Source organism: Brassica napus, chromosome C1, assembly GCF_020379485.1.
Source record: "Brassica napus cultivar Da-Ae chromosome C1, Da-Ae, whole genome shotgun sequence".
NCBI lineage: Eukaryota > Viridiplantae > Streptophyta > Magnoliopsida > Brassicales > Brassicaceae > Brassica > Brassica napus.
The window spans coordinates 29,556,306-29,576,185 of record NC_063444.1 but is presented as its reverse complement, the minus strand read 5'-3'; the positions used below and the strand labels follow the sequence as shown (position 1 = coordinate 29,576,185).

The 19,880-nt window shown below is 39.9% G+C and overlaps 3 protein-coding genes across 3 annotated transcripts; all 3 read right to left on the bottom strand.

Moving 5' to 3' along the window:
- Positions 1-831: 831 nt before the first annotated feature.
- Positions 832-3,975, bottom strand: LOC125579920. Its single transcript, XM_048743831.1, has 7 exons — positions 3,793-3,975; positions 3,628-3,708; positions 3,475-3,554; positions 3,389-3,393; positions 2,599-3,124; positions 2,432-2,516; positions 832-2,350 (listed from the first exon to the last, which is right to left on the bottom strand). Exons 1-7 carry the CDS (start codon positions 3,973-3,975, stop codon positions 1,685-1,687), a joined length of 1,626 nt encoding a protein of 541 aa, XP_048599788.1. The 3' UTR covers positions 832-1,684.
- Positions 3,976-4,109: 134 nt separating this feature from the next.
- On the bottom strand, positions 4,110-5,564 carry LOC111212620. Its single transcript, XM_048743830.1, has 2 exons — positions 4,551-5,564; positions 4,110-4,460 (listed from the first exon to the last, which is right to left on the bottom strand). Exons 1-2 carry the CDS (start codon positions 5,562-5,564, stop codon positions 4,110-4,112), a joined length of 1,365 nt encoding a protein of 454 aa, XP_048599787.1.
- Positions 5,565-16,480: 10,916 nt separating this feature from the next.
- On the bottom strand, positions 16,481-19,641 carry LOC106453461. Its single transcript, XM_048745684.1, has 9 exons — positions 19,106-19,641; positions 18,715-18,988; positions 18,292-18,406; positions 18,096-18,220; positions 17,864-17,945; positions 17,647-17,758; positions 17,361-17,524; positions 17,144-17,264; positions 16,481-17,078 (listed from the first exon to the last, which is right to left on the bottom strand). Exons 1-9 carry the CDS (start codon positions 19,292-19,294, stop codon positions 16,737-16,739), a joined length of 1,524 nt encoding a protein of 507 aa, XP_048601641.1. The 5' UTR covers positions 19,295-19,641; the 3' UTR covers positions 16,481-16,736.
- Positions 19,642-19,880: the final 239 nt, after the last annotated feature.

The window sequence follows — 19,880 nt, the reverse complement described above, 5'->3', positions numbered from 1 at the left end:
TACTTAAGGTCTACGAATAATTCCATTAATTACTCACTTTTATTACTTAACATTCATAGCTAGGGATGTCAAATGGACTGAAACCTATTAAGTCCAAATTAGATGGGCTAAAACCATTTGGACATGGACGTCCAATTTGGAATGGTTTATGGTTCTATTCGGAAGGGTCTGTTTTGGAATGGTCTTTTTTTGTGTTTGGACAATTTGGACTAGGTACAATTTGGACTTAAGATTAATATGTCCGATAAACTGCTTTGTCCAAAGGACATACCCATTGGACATGGACAGCCCAATTGACATCTCTATTCATAATTCCATTAATATTTATCTTTACTCACTTTTCATTGATTAAACGGTATACGAATACTGAAGGTATACGAATACTGAAGGTATACGAGAGAAAACATATAACATTGACGAATACTTTAGGTCTACGAGAGAAAACATATAACATTGACGAATACTTAAGGTATACGAATACTTAAGGTCTACGAATACTTAAGCTATACGATAGAAAACAGATAACATCGAGGATAACATAAATAAAGTCCAAAATAGCCTGTAGTTTTTACAAGAACCTTCAAAATCGACTGTGTAATCATGGCCATAAAGGCAGCTTGGTGACTTGATTACCTCATCATCCGGAAATTTGAAAGATGGACCATATCTGTTCACGTATGGCGCTCCAAATGATATCAATCGCCACTCTAGATCAGCTCCCAGTCCAACTATCGCATCCGAGCGAAGGTCATAGTGATTAGCTTCGAACTGCTGAAACTAGTTTACTGGCTTCCTTGTCATTGCCAATACACACGTTGAAAATGACGACTGCTAAAGTTGATAAATCATGATTTGGGACATTTGGTTGCAATATTCTAATACATTTCTCAGGACCTACGATCAGTGCTGCATAGAGCCCTTCATAGTAGATAGCGTTTGTGTTGCCAGCTGTTACGCACTTGATGAAAAACTCTCGAAACTGACCACCAGTGCAGATTTGACATGTTGCAAAGGTGACCATTGGCTGAACATTACACTTCCTTAAGACGGAGGGTTCGTGGACAAGTGCATAACCGCGTTTCCCAGCCCGCAAAATACCACCAAGATAGTAGAATGAATCCGCTCCCACCATCTCTATTATTTTACACAAAATTTCTTCTGGAAGATTGGGGATGTTTAGAGATGCCATACTATTGAGTTCTGTTGGAGATGTTTATCAGAAGCATTGAATATGTATATATAGAATAAAGAAATAAACAAAGGAGTCTTATGAGTTACTAGGAAAGTTATTGTCCCCTCCCACATTTTGTACCTAACACACTCAGAGAAATAGTTATTGCAATCAATTTTTAAATTTTACACTAATACTTATTAAATGAAACAGTAAAAACACCAACTACTTCTGAAATTGTTTTCCTTTGAAACAAATAACTAACACACTATGGTGAGATCTTGCATGGATATTATACTCTAATAACCCTAAACCCTAAACATGCAACCCTAAACCCTAAACCCTAAACCCTAAACCCTAAACCCTAAACCCTAAATATATAAGAAATACGATATAAAACCTTCAAAGATAAACTGATCTGTTTGAATTATAGTGTCTGGATGAATGAAAAGATACAATAACCGTTAACAATTCGGTTTAACAAACGAAATGAAGCAGGCAGTATACACGTCTTCAACCATCGTTTTGAACTTTTGCGTTTCCAATAAATTCTTCATAGGTATCCATCGCGTATTTCTGACGGAATATGTCCACCTTTTTGTCATCGATCTGCCCCATATCCTCATAGGAGTATCCCGCTGCATGCATTTCCAGAAATTTGACCGCGCATGGTCCACAGTCGCCAGACCTTTCGTTGAAGTAAATATTGTCTGGACGCACCCATGAAAATGCTTGGTCTTCTTCAGGATGACTACTATCGGAAGGAGGCGAAAACGCAGCTAAGACATGAGGCAATGCGCGTAGAAGATAAGCCATGTGCTTGTTCACCTCATTATCGGACTCATTAAGGGGAATGTTGCAGTCCAAAATCTCCACTTGTCTGCATGTCAAGTTGATCACAAGACCAACCCAATGATCTTTTCCCCACATCATTGGGGCGTACACCCTGTCCACATCAACCAACAACACCTTCTTGTCATTCCGACGCGGCGTTTTTCCGGTGAAACTGAAACTGACAAGCCCTCCCCAGTTGAATCCCAATTTATCTGAGGCCTTCTCGAACTCTGCGAACTTTGATATGATGCCCGCAATACTGAAGTAGTCTACAAATCTGCACCTCCGACTCAGATAATTGCGTCCATGTCGCCTTACTAGCATACTAATTAGCACAGAAATGTGCTGAAAAATATGTACAAACCATTAGAAAAATATGTACAAACCACTTGAATAAAACGGATTAAGTTCTGATGAATGGAATACCTCGGTACTGACCCAATTTGTTGGCCGCGCCAACGACAGGAAGAACTTATTTGAGACATGGATCCCAATAACAATTTCGAATTCCCTGAAATTTGAGAACAAACCAAAAGTCAATATTAAACATTTGACAGTCCAAGAAATTTATACAGTATATCCAAACAACTTACTGTGCCGGTTTCTCGCGGAGAATTGACTGAAACTCTTGAAACTGCGCTTTCTCCAAGTCTGCTAAGGGCGTATATTTGGGTTTCTTGCAGCTTTGGAAAAGCTTCTTCAATCTCTTGTCTGGGGTGTACACTCCTCCAATCTTTGTTGAACGTCTCGGAATACGCTTCATCTGGAGGTCATTTTTTTTGGTTGAGCTTATTGGAATACATTTCCCTTCTATCTCTGCTTTTTTTAATGACCTAGTCAGATATCGACTCAGCTTCGAATTCCTAACGTCTGGTGTGCGACATTCAGTCATCGGATCATCCTCTGGCGGTGTCTTGTAATCTTCAGAATTTGTCGGTGACGCTTTACCACCTTGTTCCTCCGGCGGAAGGACGTAAGATTCAGGATGAGACCAAACGGTAAGCATCCTACAAGTGTTCTCCTGTGGATCTTTATAGACATTGTCACTCCGTGTCCCCTTTTCAACCTCTTCTGCTAACAAATTTAGCCCTGATATTGGAGACTCATCTCCCCCTCGCCCTGACAACGTTCAGATATAGCTCATTCAAATACTTCGATTCGGATGTAGTTTAACATTAAAATACCTAATCAACATAATCTGTACACCTGGCAAAATTATCTGAACACTTGACTAACTAATATGAATACCTCTGATCTCTCACCTGAAAACTATCAAACAGATCAGTATACCTGACTACTTAAGCTGAACACCTCTTAAATTAACCTGAATACCAGACCAAACAAATGAGTATTCCTGTAAACCTCATAAATTAACATGAATACCTGAACTATTAACCAGAATACCAGACCAAACAAATCAGTATTCCTGTACACCTCAAAAATTAACCTGAATACCTTAACTAAATAACCTGAATACCTGACCAAACAAATCAGTATTCCTGTACACCTCACTAACTAAAACGAACAACTGATAATCTACGCTGAATACCTGGCCAAACCAAGCTGAACAGCAAAACATAATATATCTAGAGCCTATAAATTCATTGTTATAATCTATTTACCTCCAACGGTTCCGGGAGAGTCGGTTTTGCTGGCTTTGCCGACTTCGAGAAAGAGGGGCCTTCGCCCGCCATTGAAACTACCTACACGTTGAATTTTCCTCAAAAAAGTTAGACCGGGATTCAGGCATTGTTTATCATTAAAAATTGTAGGAGCAGTTTGATTACCTTTTCCCAGAAGCGAGCATTTGGCGTACGGCCATCACAATGATTATCATGCATTCTCATCGTCTCATCGTCGCTAAACCCATCGCCGTTGTTCTTCTTGTGTTTCTTACTATCAGACCAAAATATTTCAGCTTCATCATTACCATCACCACTGAACGGACGTCGCTTCTTTGGACCTTCCATGCCAGTAGGGTCAGCGTGACTATTGTCTCTGTTTGTTTTACCGGCTGCTGTGTTTTGCGGAACCGTGAACGAGCCTCCCCTATCATGATGCAACCAGTCAAAAATCTCGTTCCGCAATTTACCCAACTGCGTTTTCAGTTCAGCTCTTGCTCCTTATCTGATAAGCTTCCTGGTTCAGCCTGTTTACATATCCCACGACGAGGTCGAATAGGACGCTGAGGCGCCTGAGTCGAACTTCCAGGTTCATCACATGCTTTCCCAAACCGATTAGACGGCTTTTGACACTTATTTTTGACACCAACACCTTCAGCCTTTTCGGCTGGCTTCAGAGGTGGAAGGGATGAATCACCTCCTCTAAAGTCTGTTGCTTTGAACTCGTGCCCTTCCCGCATTCGACGAACTAAGTTATCTATTTGGGGATCGATTACTTCTTTCTTCCACTTTGGATCCCCACCTTCATCTGGGATTGAATACGTAACAATAACCTCAAACAAAGAACACAAACATTCATAAGTACACAAAGTTTGAGCGTCTTAACTTCTGTTTTGCAAATAAGATAGACAACAACATTGTACCTCAGTTTGGGTTTCCACCAGAAGTATGTCTTCAAAATTCAGAAGTGCATTTGTTGAGTCGCATCCTTCTGGTTCTTGCAAGAAAGAAGTGGTTTTATTAGGTTCGGGAATTTTCTCAAGCAATGAGGGGATAGCTTTAAAAGCAAAAAGTTGCAGCGCCAGAGGGAACCCATAACACGCTGTTGACTGCTGTTTCAAACGAAGGCGCATGACCGAAAGGGATTTATCCATTTTAGAAGGATCAGAAGGTTGAGGTGGTCTCAATCTAGACAGAGTGCTGACGAATGCCTCTCTCCCCCATGGATATTGAAGAAATGATCTGGTGTCTTCCAGCATCTCGACGTAAGCAGGCGTCACACGAAGAAGTTTGTGACCACAAACCAGGAGCCCATCTACAAGCGCAATGAGAGCTAGTGGCAACCGCTTCCACTCAGGAAGACTAGGCTGTTCAAGCATACGAAGAACATCTGGTACAGTCACGTCTTCATCTTCAGTTTCAAACAACTCTTTCCACATACGTCCAGGTGTGGCATCGATAGATTCTGACCCGTTTCCAACTTTTTCCCTTTCAGGCTCGCATTTCAGCCCCGTGATGTCTCCGAACTCACGCAGAGAAAAGCGTAGTGGCTTGTCTGCAAACAAGAACCAGAGCTCATATAGGCGCATCGTAACCAGCTGACGGCTGAGGAGAGAATGTACAAGTTTCGCAGAGTTTGAGCAGCGCGATACAGGTAAGTGGAACAGAGCTCCAAACTGACTTCCTAGCAGACAATTCATTTCAGGGGAGCCTCTTAGCAACTTCACTAACGATCCAATGATACTCGCCTTTGAATAGATGTTCAGTCGAGGTTTGCCAGGATAGCAATTACGTGCGAACAGTCTTTCCGGGAAAGTCGGCGTGGTGACAATAAATTCCGGCTCGGTGGATGCAGCTTCTTCTTGGTCGGTGGATGCAGGTTCCTCTAGTTCGGACTCCGTGCTAGATACTGAAATACAATGACCAAATCCAGACATTTACCCAACGCTTTATTTTTAAAAACTTTTTCCAAAGAATTTCACAGCGAAGCTTAGCGAAAGGAGATACCTGCATAACGAGACGCAGTTTTGCCTAGTCAGGGAATTTTTTTGGGATTTGCTTCTCTATCACTGGCGCATTGACTACGAGTCACCCTCCTCGAGGGCGTTACGCTGGAGGAGGATACCATGCCGATCTGGGTACAGTCGAGAGTGGTTCTTATGTGGGATTCTTCTTATGTTTGGTTCTCAATTGCAGCTGTTTAGTGGTGGTTCTGGTATATTTTGATATAAGGGATGTTTTGGTTTTTCTAATTTCCTTCTTTTTTATTCTTTTATTAGGTCTTTTTTTGATTTTTAAATAAAAATCAGGAGGTGGCACGGTCGTAATATCAAGAACCACGCGCGCCCTCTGTCGACATTTCACAAGTCTGGAAAAGGCGATTCGCCCAATCTTCTAATTTAAACTCGAGGTCGCCCAACTCCCTAATATCAAACTTGCAATTTGCCCAATTTGCCAATTTTTTCATTAATTTTCTTGAAAATCACAATTTTTTCATAGAAAATACAAAAGTCTATTTTTGTGAAACAAATTTTTTTTCCTAAAACATCTAACTTATTGAAACGGAGGGAATATATAATAGGGAATCGCATAAAAGCTAATTATATTAGGTATATAGAAAAGCATTGTTACTCTTTCCATAATACCTGTAATGCTCTTATTCTTACCCTAGACCTGAGTCTATGGGTCTAAACGGTGACATAGAAAACTAAATGGAATAATCAATTTTTACTTCTTGTTTAAAAATTACGCCATTTATGAGGAACATTTGCTGCGTATGATTCCTTATCATTCCTTAAATTTTAAGAAACTATAGAATAAAAACATGGGAGAATTGCCAAGTGTGACTCAAAACTTGGAGTCAAACCCAAAACAATACCCCAACTTGGGTCAAAGGCAAAAGTAACCTAAAAGGCTATTGAAATTACAACTATCCCCTTGTGACCAAACAAAAAAACGGAATTTTTTTTACGTTTCTACCCTTCGCAAGTCGTCTGTTTAGACGACTTGAAAATAAGTCGTCCAGACGACTTAACTGAAAGTCGTCTGGACAGTTAGTCTTAAACATAATTTAAAAATTTTGTAAAAAATATTTTGATAAGTGAAAAATGGGAATTATGTAATTAACATATGTCTTAGGAGGTATAAATTAAGATATAACAAATTTCAATTGTTTTCAGCATAGATGAGTGAAAGTAGTGAGTCATGATATTCTTTAGTTTATGTTTCATCAACATATGTTGTAGTATTGTATGTGTTCTTAGGGTTAGATTTTGGAAAGCATTAAAACCGTTTTTGAAAATTTTTAAAATTACTTATGCGTATTCATTTCTGTGTATAGTAAACACTATTTAAGTATAATTTGATTTTATAACGTGGTTAGTTAGTTAATCTAGTCATTTTAGTTTAGGGGTTCATTTTAGGGTCTAGGACGACTTAATATTTTGTCGTCTGAAAACAGACGACTAAATATTAAGTCGTCTGTTGTACATTATCAGCCAGAATAAGTCGTCTAAACCGGACCAAACCTTAAAGTTTACCAATGTACTTTTAAAGCTAACCGGATTATTTACCCAATATATAAGGTGATTTTTTTTTTTGTTTCATTTTTCGCGAAATTCAGAAACCCTAACAGTTCTCTCTCAAAACCCTAACAGTTCTCTCTCAAAGGCGATTTCGAATTCCCACGATTTCCGAACAAACCATCGTTCTCAACGTCGGCTATCTATCTCACTTCATTCTCACCGTTGTCGCCGCAGCTTCTTCTAACCCTAGCGCCGCCGATTCCTCTAAACCCTAGCGCCGCCGCTTCCACTATTTCCGAACAAACCGTCGCCCTCGCCACCGTGGTCACCAACGTTCTCACCGCCGCTTCCTCTAAACACTAGCGCCGCCGCTTCTTCTAAACCCTAGCGCCACCGCTTCTTCTCTGTAAACCTTAGCGCCGTTTCCCTGTAAACCCTAACGCCGCTAAGTCATCAATCTCGAGGAAAAGATGAACATAAAACGTTGTCTCTATCAATTTACTCATTCTCACCGTTTCACGTTTATTTTTTCAGATCTATAACCGCAATGACGAGTACTCCAACTCCTTCTGCGACTGGAAGACTTGTAAGTAATTTAAGTCGTCCGGCTTTGTCTTCCAACTGGACGACTTAGTAGATGACTTAAATATAAGTCGTCCATTTGGAAGACTTTCCAGACGACTTAATTATAAGTCGTCTACTAAGTCGTCTGGACTTATATTGTTGTCTTTGATTATTTTGCAGACAAAAAGGATGGATATTCCAGAACTCCCCCGTAGGTTATACACATCAGGGGAAGAGCCAGAAGCCCACAATAGCATTTCGTATCATACGGATAACAGCAAGTTGCATACTGCTCTTAGGAAAGCTCTTACTGATGACGAATTTGAAGAGCTCAAGGAGTCGAGTTTGGGAGTTTTCATCAAGTTCAAGGAGCAGGGATTTGGTTGGGCTTCAAGGCTGGTTCACTACATGCTCAGTTTCAAGCTGGACATTAAGAAGAAGTATGAGATGTGGTCTCTCGTTGGTCCAGAACCTTTGAGGTTTTCACTGTTAGAGTTTGAAAACCTCACTGGTCTAAACTGCGAGTACATCGAGGACCTTGAGACACCAAAATGTGACGTTACCCCAGAGATGGTTTCTTTCTGGGGGATGCTGGGAGTTCATCTGGAAGCTGGGCCAACTACTGATCAGATAATAGCAGCACTGAAGAGATGCGGGGATTGGTCCAGGGAAGATCGCAAGCGGCTCGCGTACCTCTCCATCTTCACTGGATTCATTGAAGGGAGAAAGTTTTCAACCGCTACACGATCTACTCTTGCAAGGCTAGTGATGGATTTAGAACGGTTTGAGAATTATCCATGGGGGAGAGTCGCGTTTAAGGTGCTGATGGACTCTTTGTGGAACAAAGAAATTGCTGGCTGTTACACCGTGGATGGGTTTATACAAGTTCTTCAAGTCTGGACGTACACAGCTATGCCGGAATTGGGTGCTAGTATTGGTGGTCCCAGAGCAGACAGTCCGTCTCCACCGATACTGGCTTACGAGGGCAGCAGAGGCCGCAGATCAATGAAAGCTGCTATCTTGAGTTAGGTATTTACTTCAATCCAAAAGACTGCGCAGACGACTTATTATAAGTCGTCTGGAAGGTCGTCCAGCTTGACGACTTATCGGACGACTTATAATAAGTCGTCTGGAAAGTCTTCCCAGCTGGACGACTTATCGGACGACTTAATTAAGTCGTCTGGAAAGTCTTCCATCTGGACGACTTATTAGACGACTTATAATAAGGCGTCTGGAAAGTCTTCCCAGCTGGACGACTTATCGGACGACTTAATTAAGTCGTCTGGAAAGTCTTCCATCTGGACGACTTATTAGACGACTTATTATAAGTCGTCTGGAAGGTCTTCCATCTGGACGACTTATTAGACGACTTATAATAAGGCGTCTGGAAAGTCTTCCCAGCTGGACGACTTATCGGACGACTTAATTAAGTCGTCTGGAAAGTCTTCCATCTGGACGACTTATTAGACGACTTATTATAAGTCGTCTGGAAGGTCTTCCAGCTGGACGACTTAGTAGACGACTTATAATTAAGTCGTCTATTTAGTATTTTTTTTCAAATATCTAACTCGATTCTTCTATTTACTGCAGACCCGCGTGATCAACTTTGTTGAGAAGGACATTAGTGAAATGTGGCCAAAATGGGACTCTGAGGTTGAGGACCTGCCCGCGGAGAACATCATTAAAGTCATGTATGAGCGGAGACCGTGGAAGTGGACCATGGATTGCTGGGAAGTCACTGGTACTAAGGTCAATACAAAACCTAAGGTTGTGACTCCATCGAAGAAGGCCAAAGAGATGGTTGTGTTGGAGGAGGAGGAGGAAGAGGAAGACAATCCAAGACCTCGGAAGAAAGCTCGTAAAGAGGCTCCTGAAGAGGCTAGAGAAGAGGCTAGAGAAGAGGCTAGAGGGGTGACCAGAGAGGAGTTGGAAATTATGTTCAAGGGCGTAGCTGAGGCTATGAAAAAAGGGTTTAATAAGTGCATGAGGGAGTTTAGGAAGTTGTCTGATAGATTGGAAGCTGTGGAGAAGAAGGTTGGTGTCACCAATCAGGCTACCCCTCCACCTCTAACCAATCAGGCTACCCCTCAAGATAAACAGCCTACCCCTCTTGCCAAAGAAACCGGGGGTAGAAACAAACAGGCTACCCCTCATGCCAATGAAACCGTGGTTAGTAACCAGCCTCCTCCTCATCAAACCAAACAGCAGCCTCCTCCTCCTCAAAAGAAACAGCAGCAGCCTCCTCCTCTTCAAAAGAAACAGCCTCCTCCTCAAAAGAAACAGCCTCCTCAAATCAAAGATGTTAGTATCAAATCCAGGGTTAACTAGTTGTCCAGACGACTGTAAAAGTTGTCTAGACGACTAGTTGACCCTGGACGACTTAAACGTAAGTTGTCTGGACGACTAGTTGACCACGGAAGACTTAATTTTAAGTCGTCCAGGGTCAACTAGTCGTCCAGACAACTTTTATTTAAGTCATCCAGGGTTAACTTGTGTGCAACTTTTATTGCAGAGATGGTTGCCGGAGGATACAGCAACCGAGGCGAACTCGGTAAATAAAGCAGATGGTGTCACCTCCAAAGAGATTGTTGCTGTCACTTCCACCGATCACCAACCGAGCCTCGCTTCCACAGATCAACAACCGAGCCTCGCTTCCACCGAGCCAAGCGATCCAGTTTCACAACCGAGCCTGGTTGTATTGGACAAGCGTGCAAAGAGTAAACGAGCGAAAAAACCTGCTCCTACTGTGAGATCTCCTTATATGGCAGAGAAAAAAAAAGATAAAGTGGCAGCCTATAATCCATTTCCGCCAGTAAACAAAGAAAAGTTGAAGGAACTCGCTGATTGGTTGAAAACTGATCCGTAAGTGATTGCTTTACCCATAATAGCTTGATTTAGTCGTCCAAAACTGATTGCTTTTTTGTTTGCAGTCATTATTTAACTAAGATCGAGGACAAACCACGTACATCACCAACAAGGTGGTACCACTTCCTCCGGACAGCCAGAGGATGGCTGGAAGACTGCGTAAGTCTTCTGCACACGATTTAAGTCGTCTACAAAGTCGTCCAAGTAGACTACTTTCCAGACGACTTAAAGATAAATCGTCTGGAAAGTCGTCTACTTGGACGACCACGTAGACGACTTAAATATAAGTCGTCTTCGTCTGGTAACTTCTAACTTGTTATATTTAATATGCAGCATATAGATGCTTGGATTAATGTGCTAAGGCAGAGGTATCAGGAGAACCCACAAGCTTTCAGGAGCGAGCGAATGTGCTTCCTGGATCACAACTTTTCTCAGTCTTGGAGAGAGCAGTATCAGCTCTTCAAAACATCGGAACCTGATCACAAAGGTTTAGGAAGAGTTCTACATGGTGGGGCGTCGTATTTTTATGACGGATCAATACCTTCATTTTGCCAATCAAACAAGAAGTGGGGGGAGGACATTGATGATATCTATGCGCCAGTGAACTTGGACGACAAGCATTGGGTTGCTATTTGGATATCGATCCCTAAGAGGCACATAGTCGTCTGGGACAGCATACCTTCATCTAGTGTACCAGACGCATGGGATGCGATAATGGAGCCTTTTCTCCAGATGGTCCCTTATCTGCTTGTTGAGTGCGCAGCCACCGACGAAATGCGGGTCAAATACGGGTTGGAGCCATACACATATGAGAGACCGCTGAAAGGTGTACCCACGGCCAACAATGGTGATTGTGGCGTGTACACTGTAAAGTACATTGAATGTCATGCGCTCGGGGGCTCCTTTGACCCTAAAGACTTTGCTAGGTGCAACGCGAAGAAAATGAGGGATAATATGGCGGTGGATATATGGAAGGAGCTTGTTGATCAGCATCTGAAAGAAAATGTGGATGGTGATAAGTTCGTGGGCATGTATGATTAGATTTGTATTTGAACATGATTTTTTAACATGATTTTTGTATTTGAACATGATTTTTTAACATGATTTTTGTATTTGAACATGATTTTTTAACATGATTTTTGTATTTGAACATGATATAAGTTGTCTGGAAGAAATAAGTCGTCTGGAAGAAATAAGTCGTCTGGAAGGTTTTCCAACTGGACGACTTACAAATAAGTCGTCTGGAAGGTTTTCCAACTGGACGACTTACAAATAAGTCGTCTAGAAGGTTTGGACGACTTATTATAAGTCGTCTGGAAGGTTTTCCAACTGGACGACTTACAAATAAGTCGTCTAGAAGGTTTGGACGACTTATTATAAGTCGTCTGGAAGGTTTTCCAACTGGACGACTTACAAATAAGTCGTCTAGAAGGTTTGGACGACTTGAAGGGATAGTAGAAGGTAGTCTAAAAATAAAATACACTGGACGACTAAATATTTAGTCGTCTGGACGGGTAATCAAGACGGGACGACTTAAATTTAGGTCGTTTGGACAACTAGTCAACTGGTTGTGTACATTGTGGTTTCGTATGGCCAGTTTCCTTGCAGTTTGAGCATCTCCGTGCCCTGTGTTTCTTCCTGGGTTTGTGTCCTCTCATCCTAGATAGCTCCAACCAAGATTGCCATCTTGATTTCTTCCTGGGTTTGTGTCCTCTCATCCTAGAGAGTTTTCGTTGATTTGTATAATCTGAAAGAAAACTTACCCCTCACTGCTGCCAACCGCAGCTCTGAAAGCAGTGCACCCTTGCTAACAAAACTCTGGTTGACATAGATGGTACCATTCGATTTTCCTCCTTCAATAGCATTTGTCTTAGCATATGCCTTTTGGATTTCTTCAAAACAAATATTATCATCATCTTCCTCGTCCTCATCTGGAACCTTTCCATAAAGACTGTAATCCCCACCATTCTGATCCGTTTCACCAACAATAGAATTATCAGCATCCTCCTCCCCATTTTCCTCCTCCCCATCTTGATTTTCATCTTCAACAAACTCATTATCACCAACATCTTCATCATCACCACCAACATCTTCTTCCCATTCACCAGCTTCATCATTATCACCAACATCTTTTTCCCATTCACCAGCTTCATCAATATCCCTTTTCTCTGAAACCGTTTCGACCTTGCTGCGGCTTGATACACAAAGACATACTCTATGGGTTTTGAGTATCTCCAGCAAGTTTCGAACTTGTCTATCACTTGTAACATGAATGGGAAGACTGCCTGGAGCCATCATCATTTCTGCTGGTAATGAGTAGCTAATCTCCACACTCACTGTTCTCATGTCCAGGTTATAATCTTCTTGAGCCATTGCAACAAGTTCAGCATGTGTTGAATCTTCATTCAATAAAAACAATCTTGCTCCTTTGAGATCATCAACCACAAAATCCCAACGGAAATCTCTCAACAACCATTCTCCATATACTGCATGTAACTGAAAAATCATCTGCAAATATTCAAAATAAAACACATTAGTAAACATAGAGAAAATGAAGAAGTTCAATAAACATTGCCGCAGACGACTTAGCATTAAGTCGTCCAGAAGACTTAAAGGTAAGTCGTCTAAAGAGGTCACTTTTGCAATTGAAAATTAAAAGGGACGACTTAATTTTAAGTCGTCCGGCTTTGTTTGTTAAAAAAAAAACTTCAGACGACTTATATATAAGTCGTCTACGAGAAACGGGCTAGTTTTGCATTTGACCGAATCGTGTCAGATCTGACCGAATCGTGTCAGATCTTCGAACTTGTCTATCACTTGTAACATGAATGGGAAGACTGCCTGGAGCCATCATCATTTCTGCTGGTAATGAGTAGCTAATCTCCACACTCACTGTTCTCATGTCCAGGTTATAATCTTCTTGAGCCATTGCAACAAGTTCAGCATGTGTTGAATCTTCATTCAATAAAAACAATCTTGCTCCTTTGAGATCATCAACCACAAAATCCCAACGGAAATCTCTCAACAACCATTCTCCATACACTGCATGTAACTGAAAAATCATCTGCAAATATTCAAAATAAAACACATTAGTAAACATAGAGAAAATGAAGAAGTTCAATAAACATTGCCGCAGACGACTTAGCATTAAGTCGTCCAGAAGACTTAAAGGTAAGTCGTCTAAAGAGGTCACTTTTGCAATTGAAAATTTAAAGGGACGACTTAATTCTAAGTCGTCCGGCTTTGTTTGTTAAAAAAAAAACTTCAGACGACTTATATATAAGTCGTCTACGAGAAACGGGCTAGTTTTGCATTTGACCGAATCGTGTCAGATCTTTGACTATTTCTGGACGACTTATAATTCAGTCGTCTCTGGGAAAGTTAAAATTTCAATATTTTATGAAAACTTGACGACTTACGTGTAAGTCGTCCTAAGGTTAGTTTTGTAATTGAAAAATAAAACTTGAAATTTAACTTTCTCCAGACGACTTAGATGAAAGTCGTCCAGCTAAACGACTTAATTTAAGGTCGTCCGGGATAAGCAAGGTTTGACCAGAAAATTGGGAAAAATTCTGGACGACTTTGCTTTCCCCGGACGACTTTAAATTAAGTCTTCTGGAGGGACGACTTTATATTAAGTCGTCTGGTTAAAGTTAAATTATGAAGTTTTATTTTTCAATTACAAAACTAACCTAGGACAACTTACACGTAAGTCGTCAAGTTTTCATAAAATATTAAAATTTTAACTTTCCCAGAGACGACTGAATTATAAGTCGTCCAGAAATAGTCAAAGATCTGACACGATTCGGTCAAATGCAAAACTAGCCCGTTTCTCGTAGACGACGTATATATAAGTCGTCTGGAGTGTTTTTTTTAACAAACAAAGCTGGACGACTTAATTTAAGTCGTCCGTTTGACCAGAAGACTCATCAGTAAGTCTTCTACATACAGATGACTTACTAGTAAGTCTTCTACGCGAACAGATCTTGAAAAAAAATTCAAATTCGTACCTTAAACTAGGTGAGATGACTTCGTTTGCACACAGGGTCTTCTCCAACCACCCAGAACCTCAAACGAAAGCAACCGTAAGTAAAAACGAAAGAAATATGGCTCTGTCAACCATAGCCCATATTTTGAATCAAAAGCTTGAGTTTTTTGGATGAATATAGAGAGAAAGTGAAAGAAATGTTGTTTTTAGTTCATAACAATTGAAACAGAGAGAGTGTAAAGAGATTTACGTGCATTAAAGGGCATTAAAAGCTCCAAACAGTTCGTACAAGGTTGTTGCCACTATTCATTGCAGTGGCAATATTGTAAATACTTGAAGAAGATGAGGTTGAGACAGTAAAGAAGCCATTTTCGAAAAAAAAAAAAAACAAAATGTTAATGGCATTTTCGTAGATAAAATGCAGGTGTGGGGTTAAAATCTCAAAAAAAAAGGAGTCAAAAGAAAAGGTTAGTTTTCTGTTTGACTCCAAGTTTTGAGTCACTTTTGCAAAAAGCCCTAAAAACATTTCTTATCAAAATTGATACGAAACAAAAGTAATAAATATTTGTTTTTATGTCTTTTATTTTGTATTTTTGTTTGTATCCATTTCTTCCTACTCGTTCTATTTCTATTTTAATGTTCAATGCCCTCTTTACCAATCTCTCTCGTTTTATATTTCTCTTTCCGTCAAAGTCTTCTGCCTCCTCCTTGAATAAATAACTATTTTTCTTTTATGAAGAACTAGAGGCGGTCCCGGGCTACGCCCGGGTTGTTTTGTATGATATTATTTTAATCACCCAATAGGTAACTATATTGTCTGCCAAATTATTCGTATAGTGTTAATAAAACGGAGTATTTGGAAGGAAATCAGTGCTTAAGATTTGACTACAGTGTCATACGTTAATTGAAGGAGATATCATTTACTTGATTGATGGGATTATTTGAAACATTATCAAACCATATGCAGAACTTTTCCTTATTATATTTAAGGAACCGAAATATAGGTGGGACCAGTTTATATTCTTATGGAACCGATTGGTCTTTGGGTGTTTTGCCTTCGGGGTTGAATTAAACCATATACTGGGACCAGTTTGTATATTTAAGAACCGATTGGTTCTGAGAGAATGGTGCGCTTGGCTTCTAGAGGTGGGGATGTTTTACTAAATATAATATTTTAAATATATATATATTGGACTGCTAAAAATGTAATAATGCGTAGAAGCTAAATATATTTAACAGCTAAAGATATATTTGTTAAAAGAAAACTTTATTAAAATCTTTGACCAAAAAAAAACTTAAACTCCTCAAAAGAACAATATTTTACATTTTAGTCTTAGGACATCAAACAGAAACTGGATTATGGATTTGTGTTACCTTCAATTTGGCCAGGGGGGGGTGGGAGGTGTGCTCTCCATGCCGTTGATATGGCGATCCCTAGATTCAATCACATTGCAAATTAGTATTCTATAATATGTAATGTAATGTTTTAGGCTTACTATAATGTTTTTACACTTACCTTGCTTTTAGAGAATTGGCTTGTTGTGAGCTTAGTTGACAGTTCCAATGGTGATTTGTAAACGGAGTTGAAACATGTGAGAGAGAAAGTAATATGTTAAAAAGTGTGGAAGAGGAAGTTAAGTTTTACATGTGAGAGAGAAAGTAATATGATAAAAAAGTGTGGAAGAGGAAGTTAAGTTTTTTTCTTGACCAGATACTCTATTATAATTTTCTTAATGTCAGTGCAAGATTCTAGCCGTCAATCAAGTTACGAAATTGATTGATCAAAATACTTACATTAAAAAGTGACAAATACTTACTTTTCAACATATGCTCTATATGCATATTACGTGATCCTTTTGTATAAAGTGAACTATACAGACTTTATCATCCTATGTGCATCTCACGCGAAAGATGATACTCAAATCTATAACTCAATACAAACTATGAAGACCTATGAACAATTAACTGAGCAGAGAAGTTCTAAAAACGCAGAGTAGGATATTAGAAACATAATTGTTTGGAAACCAGAAATCAATTCTTAAACTGTCTGCAAGCAAAAAACTATGAAATGTAGAAACTGAAAGAAAACCAGAAAACAATTCTGAAATTGAAAAGCAAAGACTTGAAATTTAGTGGACCTTGCAACATCTGAGAAGATGAACAAAGCTCTAATTCTCACATCTTGGGCGTTTAGCCTTCTCTGGATCAGCAGTGTCATACCCCCTCTTACTCTCTTCATTTGCACAATCTCCACGGCTTTTGGAGGAGTCGGACACTTCGTCTCTGGTCAGCATCGTTACCTTGGACGCTGCAGCATTGTTGTTTCCAACCGATTCTTCTGTGTGTGGAGGGATGTCTTGAGAGAGGACCTTGGTGACTGTTATAGCTCGGGTGTTGCCTGAGAAGTTGTGATCAGTCACTTTCACACAAAACCTATGCGTTTGTCCGATGATGCTGATTAGAGCTTCTGGGACAGGCACCTCATCCTCAGCTCCTTTGTCCCCATTGGCCTTACATCCAATAATAACAGTGTGAGTTGTAATCATATGAGAGCAAAAAAATTTGGCTTATTTACCTCAAAGTAGCTGCTCAGCAACTCTGATGCGTGCTTCCCAGTTAAAGAACGACCAGCATCACCAAGCAAGACAAAAACAGCTTGCTCACTGTTGTCATAAACAGATATCTTTGCACGGTACCTGTGAAGAAAGAATTAGAAGCAAAAGTTACAAATGTAATAAGCAGAAGCAAATACCAGTGAAAGTGTATTTAAATATTCAGAGGAGACTACATACTCTGCAACACCAGTTGTGTTAACCTTCTCACACTTTGTGTTTGTACACACCATCGACGTTGGGCCTTTCGTAGCCTTAGAATGGCACCCACTGCATGCAATGTAGTACCAAGCAGAGCCATGAACAACATCATCAATTGTAGCCGTGCATTCAAAAAAGGCATCCTGCGACAGTGTATAAGCATTTCATATCATCTCTCTTATAAAAAGTTCTATTATAAAAAGTTATATTTCATACAAACATTGGTGCTTTCATAATAAGTAAGAAATATTTGCTTGAATATTACCTTTGCAGAGTCCTGTTTGATGTAGGAGAATATGTCCGCTATAGACAGCGTCTCACGCTTAGTTACCACCTCTGCAATAACCTGATTAGCAGTGTCTGGGTTACAGCCGAGCCTGATACAAAATATAAACCATTTATCAGTCATCAACCGCAATAGATATAAGCGTGGGCTTCACAACAATTTTGGAAGAATAGATGCTGAATACATGAGTACATACCAGGTGGAGTACTCTATGGTTGGTTGGACATCATTGTCCATGAACACCCGTGTGGAGGACATAGAGGAGAGGGCAAGGGTACCTGTTCAACAATGGAAGTAAAATCACAAAAAAAAAAAAAAAATATTAGTGGAAATTTGTATAAAACATGACAGACACAAATGACAAACTTCTTTGTAATACATGTCACAATAATTAATGAAAATGCGAGACTAAAAGAAGAAACGTTAACCTCCGAGACGTTTGGGGTTAACAGTCGTGACCAAAATCACTGTTGGAGTGTTTTCAAAGGTTTTGAATTTCTGGCAGAACTCTGTTGCAGCCTGGTCCCAAAGGTAGAGCTTCATCACAGGGCCGCTGAAAAAACACGTACAGACTTAGAAACTGCCGAGAGATAGTCAATTGAAAATAAACAAAAAAACACTTACTCATGCGATTGCACATGAACCAAAACGTGCCGAGTGGCAGCTATCTCCAATTCGTCAAGGGTTGGACGCTCAGTAAGAGTCTGTCCATTGACCAGCTTCATGTGGCCAAGGACATCTAACACATTGTTCATAAAGAGTATAAGTTAGATGGATAAATAAAATTATAGGGATCTAACTTTATAAACCAAATGAACGAAACTAATTAACATGTTGTTCTTTTAGTACGTAGTGTGATTCACAGAATGATCAAAGCAGACCAAAAACTCTTTAACTTAAACTATCAACATGTTTATATATTATATATTAAACCAAAACTATAAAAACTTTTACCAGTTACGTCACATAAAACTAAGCTAGAACGAACCCACATCTAAACATAAAGCAATTTAACAAAGAGATTACTTGTAAGATTAAAGAGCTTACCATAGAGGTCACCTCTGAGATCACAATTTGCTTCGAAATCTTCATGTGAATGAAACCTGAAACGGTCTTCAGCGAAATGGATGGGAATGTCGTGAAGCGGGATCAGTTCAGAGTTCCATGTGAAAGAGACGGTCGCGACATGGTCAGAAACCCGATACACCGGCTTGTTTTTCGATCCGTAGAAATTGATGAGTTTGTAAACTGATCCACGTTTCATGTCCGGCAAGAACTTCTTAATTCTTCCCGGTGGGATGAATCCTTGAACAACAGTTCCCTGTTGTCAATAGAAATAAGAACAAATAAGATTTTCAATATGGATCACGAAATAAAATGAAATAAGAATCGGTGTGAAAAAATAAATTGCTAAAGAATGAATAATGAATCTCCAGACCTGTTCGTCGATGAGGAGCATCTCCAGACCAATGACTGTCTTCTTCACCGGGTTCCGAGCCTCCCAGAAGTGGATGAGTCGGAATCGCAACTGAGATTCATGGGGGCCTAAAGAGACATCATTGAAGAACACGACTTTCTCATCAGAATCGGAGGAGACGGGGGCCTTCCCATTTCGTTTCATCGCCATGTCTTGAGGTTTGAGTGGTTCTAGGGTTTTGGTTTGAGAGAGGAGAGAATCTAAGTATATAAAGAAGGAGAGGATGAGGGAGATGGAACGGAACCATTAAGAACGTAGTGATTGATCAAAGCGAAAGTAAATTGCTCGATCAATTATCAGTTTCTTTTTTCTTTGCTCTTTGATCTGATTCTCTCTCAGAAGACGAAGCGTAAGCGGCGTGGAGAATCATATCTCTCGACTTCGGTTCCTGCGAGATGGGTCCAAACCGGACCGAAAATAGAACAGAGAAAGCCCATAGAAGCCCACCTTATTAAATGGTCGATTCTGGACGCGCGCTTCTGACGTGGATGAATAACTCTTTCTGATTGGGCGAATTTTTTTGATGACGTGGCATTCCCTGGACACAGGATATGTCCCTTTTAGTATTGTTAGATCTCATTCAATACACTTTAATTTTTCCAATCAGTACTGATGTTTTTCTAAAATTGCTCAATCTACTAAAAATACATATCACGATATAAAGACTAACATCAATATTTACAAATGGCGCATATTAATTAATATTTGTAAAAAAACAGTAATATAAATTATTTAC

What these genes read in the sequence shown, in the direction of transcription:
- LOC125579920 (XM_048743831.1), bottom strand. Translation starts at nt 3,975, where the DNA reads ATGGAAGGTCCAAAGAAGCGACGTCCGTTCAGTGGTGATGGTAATGAT. An exon ending in CTCCGCGAGAAACCGGCACA is followed by an intron (nt 2,517 to 2,598) that starts GTAAGTTGTTTG and finishes CTCAAATTTCAG; the next exon opens with GGAATTCGAAATTGTTATTG. An exon ending in CAAATTGGGTCAGTACCGAG is followed by an intron (nt 2,351 to 2,431) that starts GTATTCCATTCA and finishes CATATTTTTCAG; the next exon opens with CACATTTCTGTGCTAATTAG.
- LOC111212620 (XM_048743830.1), bottom strand. Translation starts at nt 5,564, where the DNA reads ATGTCTGGATTTGGTCATTGTATTTCAGTATCTAGCACGGAGTCCGAA. An exon ending in TGGTGGAAACCCAAACTGAG is followed by an intron (nt 4,461 to 4,550) that starts GTACAATGTTGT and finishes TCTTTGTTTGAG; the next exon opens with GTTATTGTTACGTATTCAAT.
- LOC106453461 (XM_048745684.1), bottom strand. Translation starts at nt 19,294, where the DNA reads ATGGCGATGAAACGAAATGGGAAGGCCCCCGTCTCCTCCGATTCTGAT. An exon ending in TAACCCCAAACGTCTCGGAG is followed by an intron (nt 17,946 to 18,095) that starts GTTAACGTTTCT and finishes ATTGTTGAACAG; the next exon opens with GTACCCTTGCCCTCTCCTCT. An exon ending in ACCATAGAGTACTCCACCTG is followed by an intron (nt 17,759 to 17,863) that starts GTATGTACTCAT and finishes ATTTTGTATCAG; the next exon opens with GCTCGGCTGTAACCCAGACA.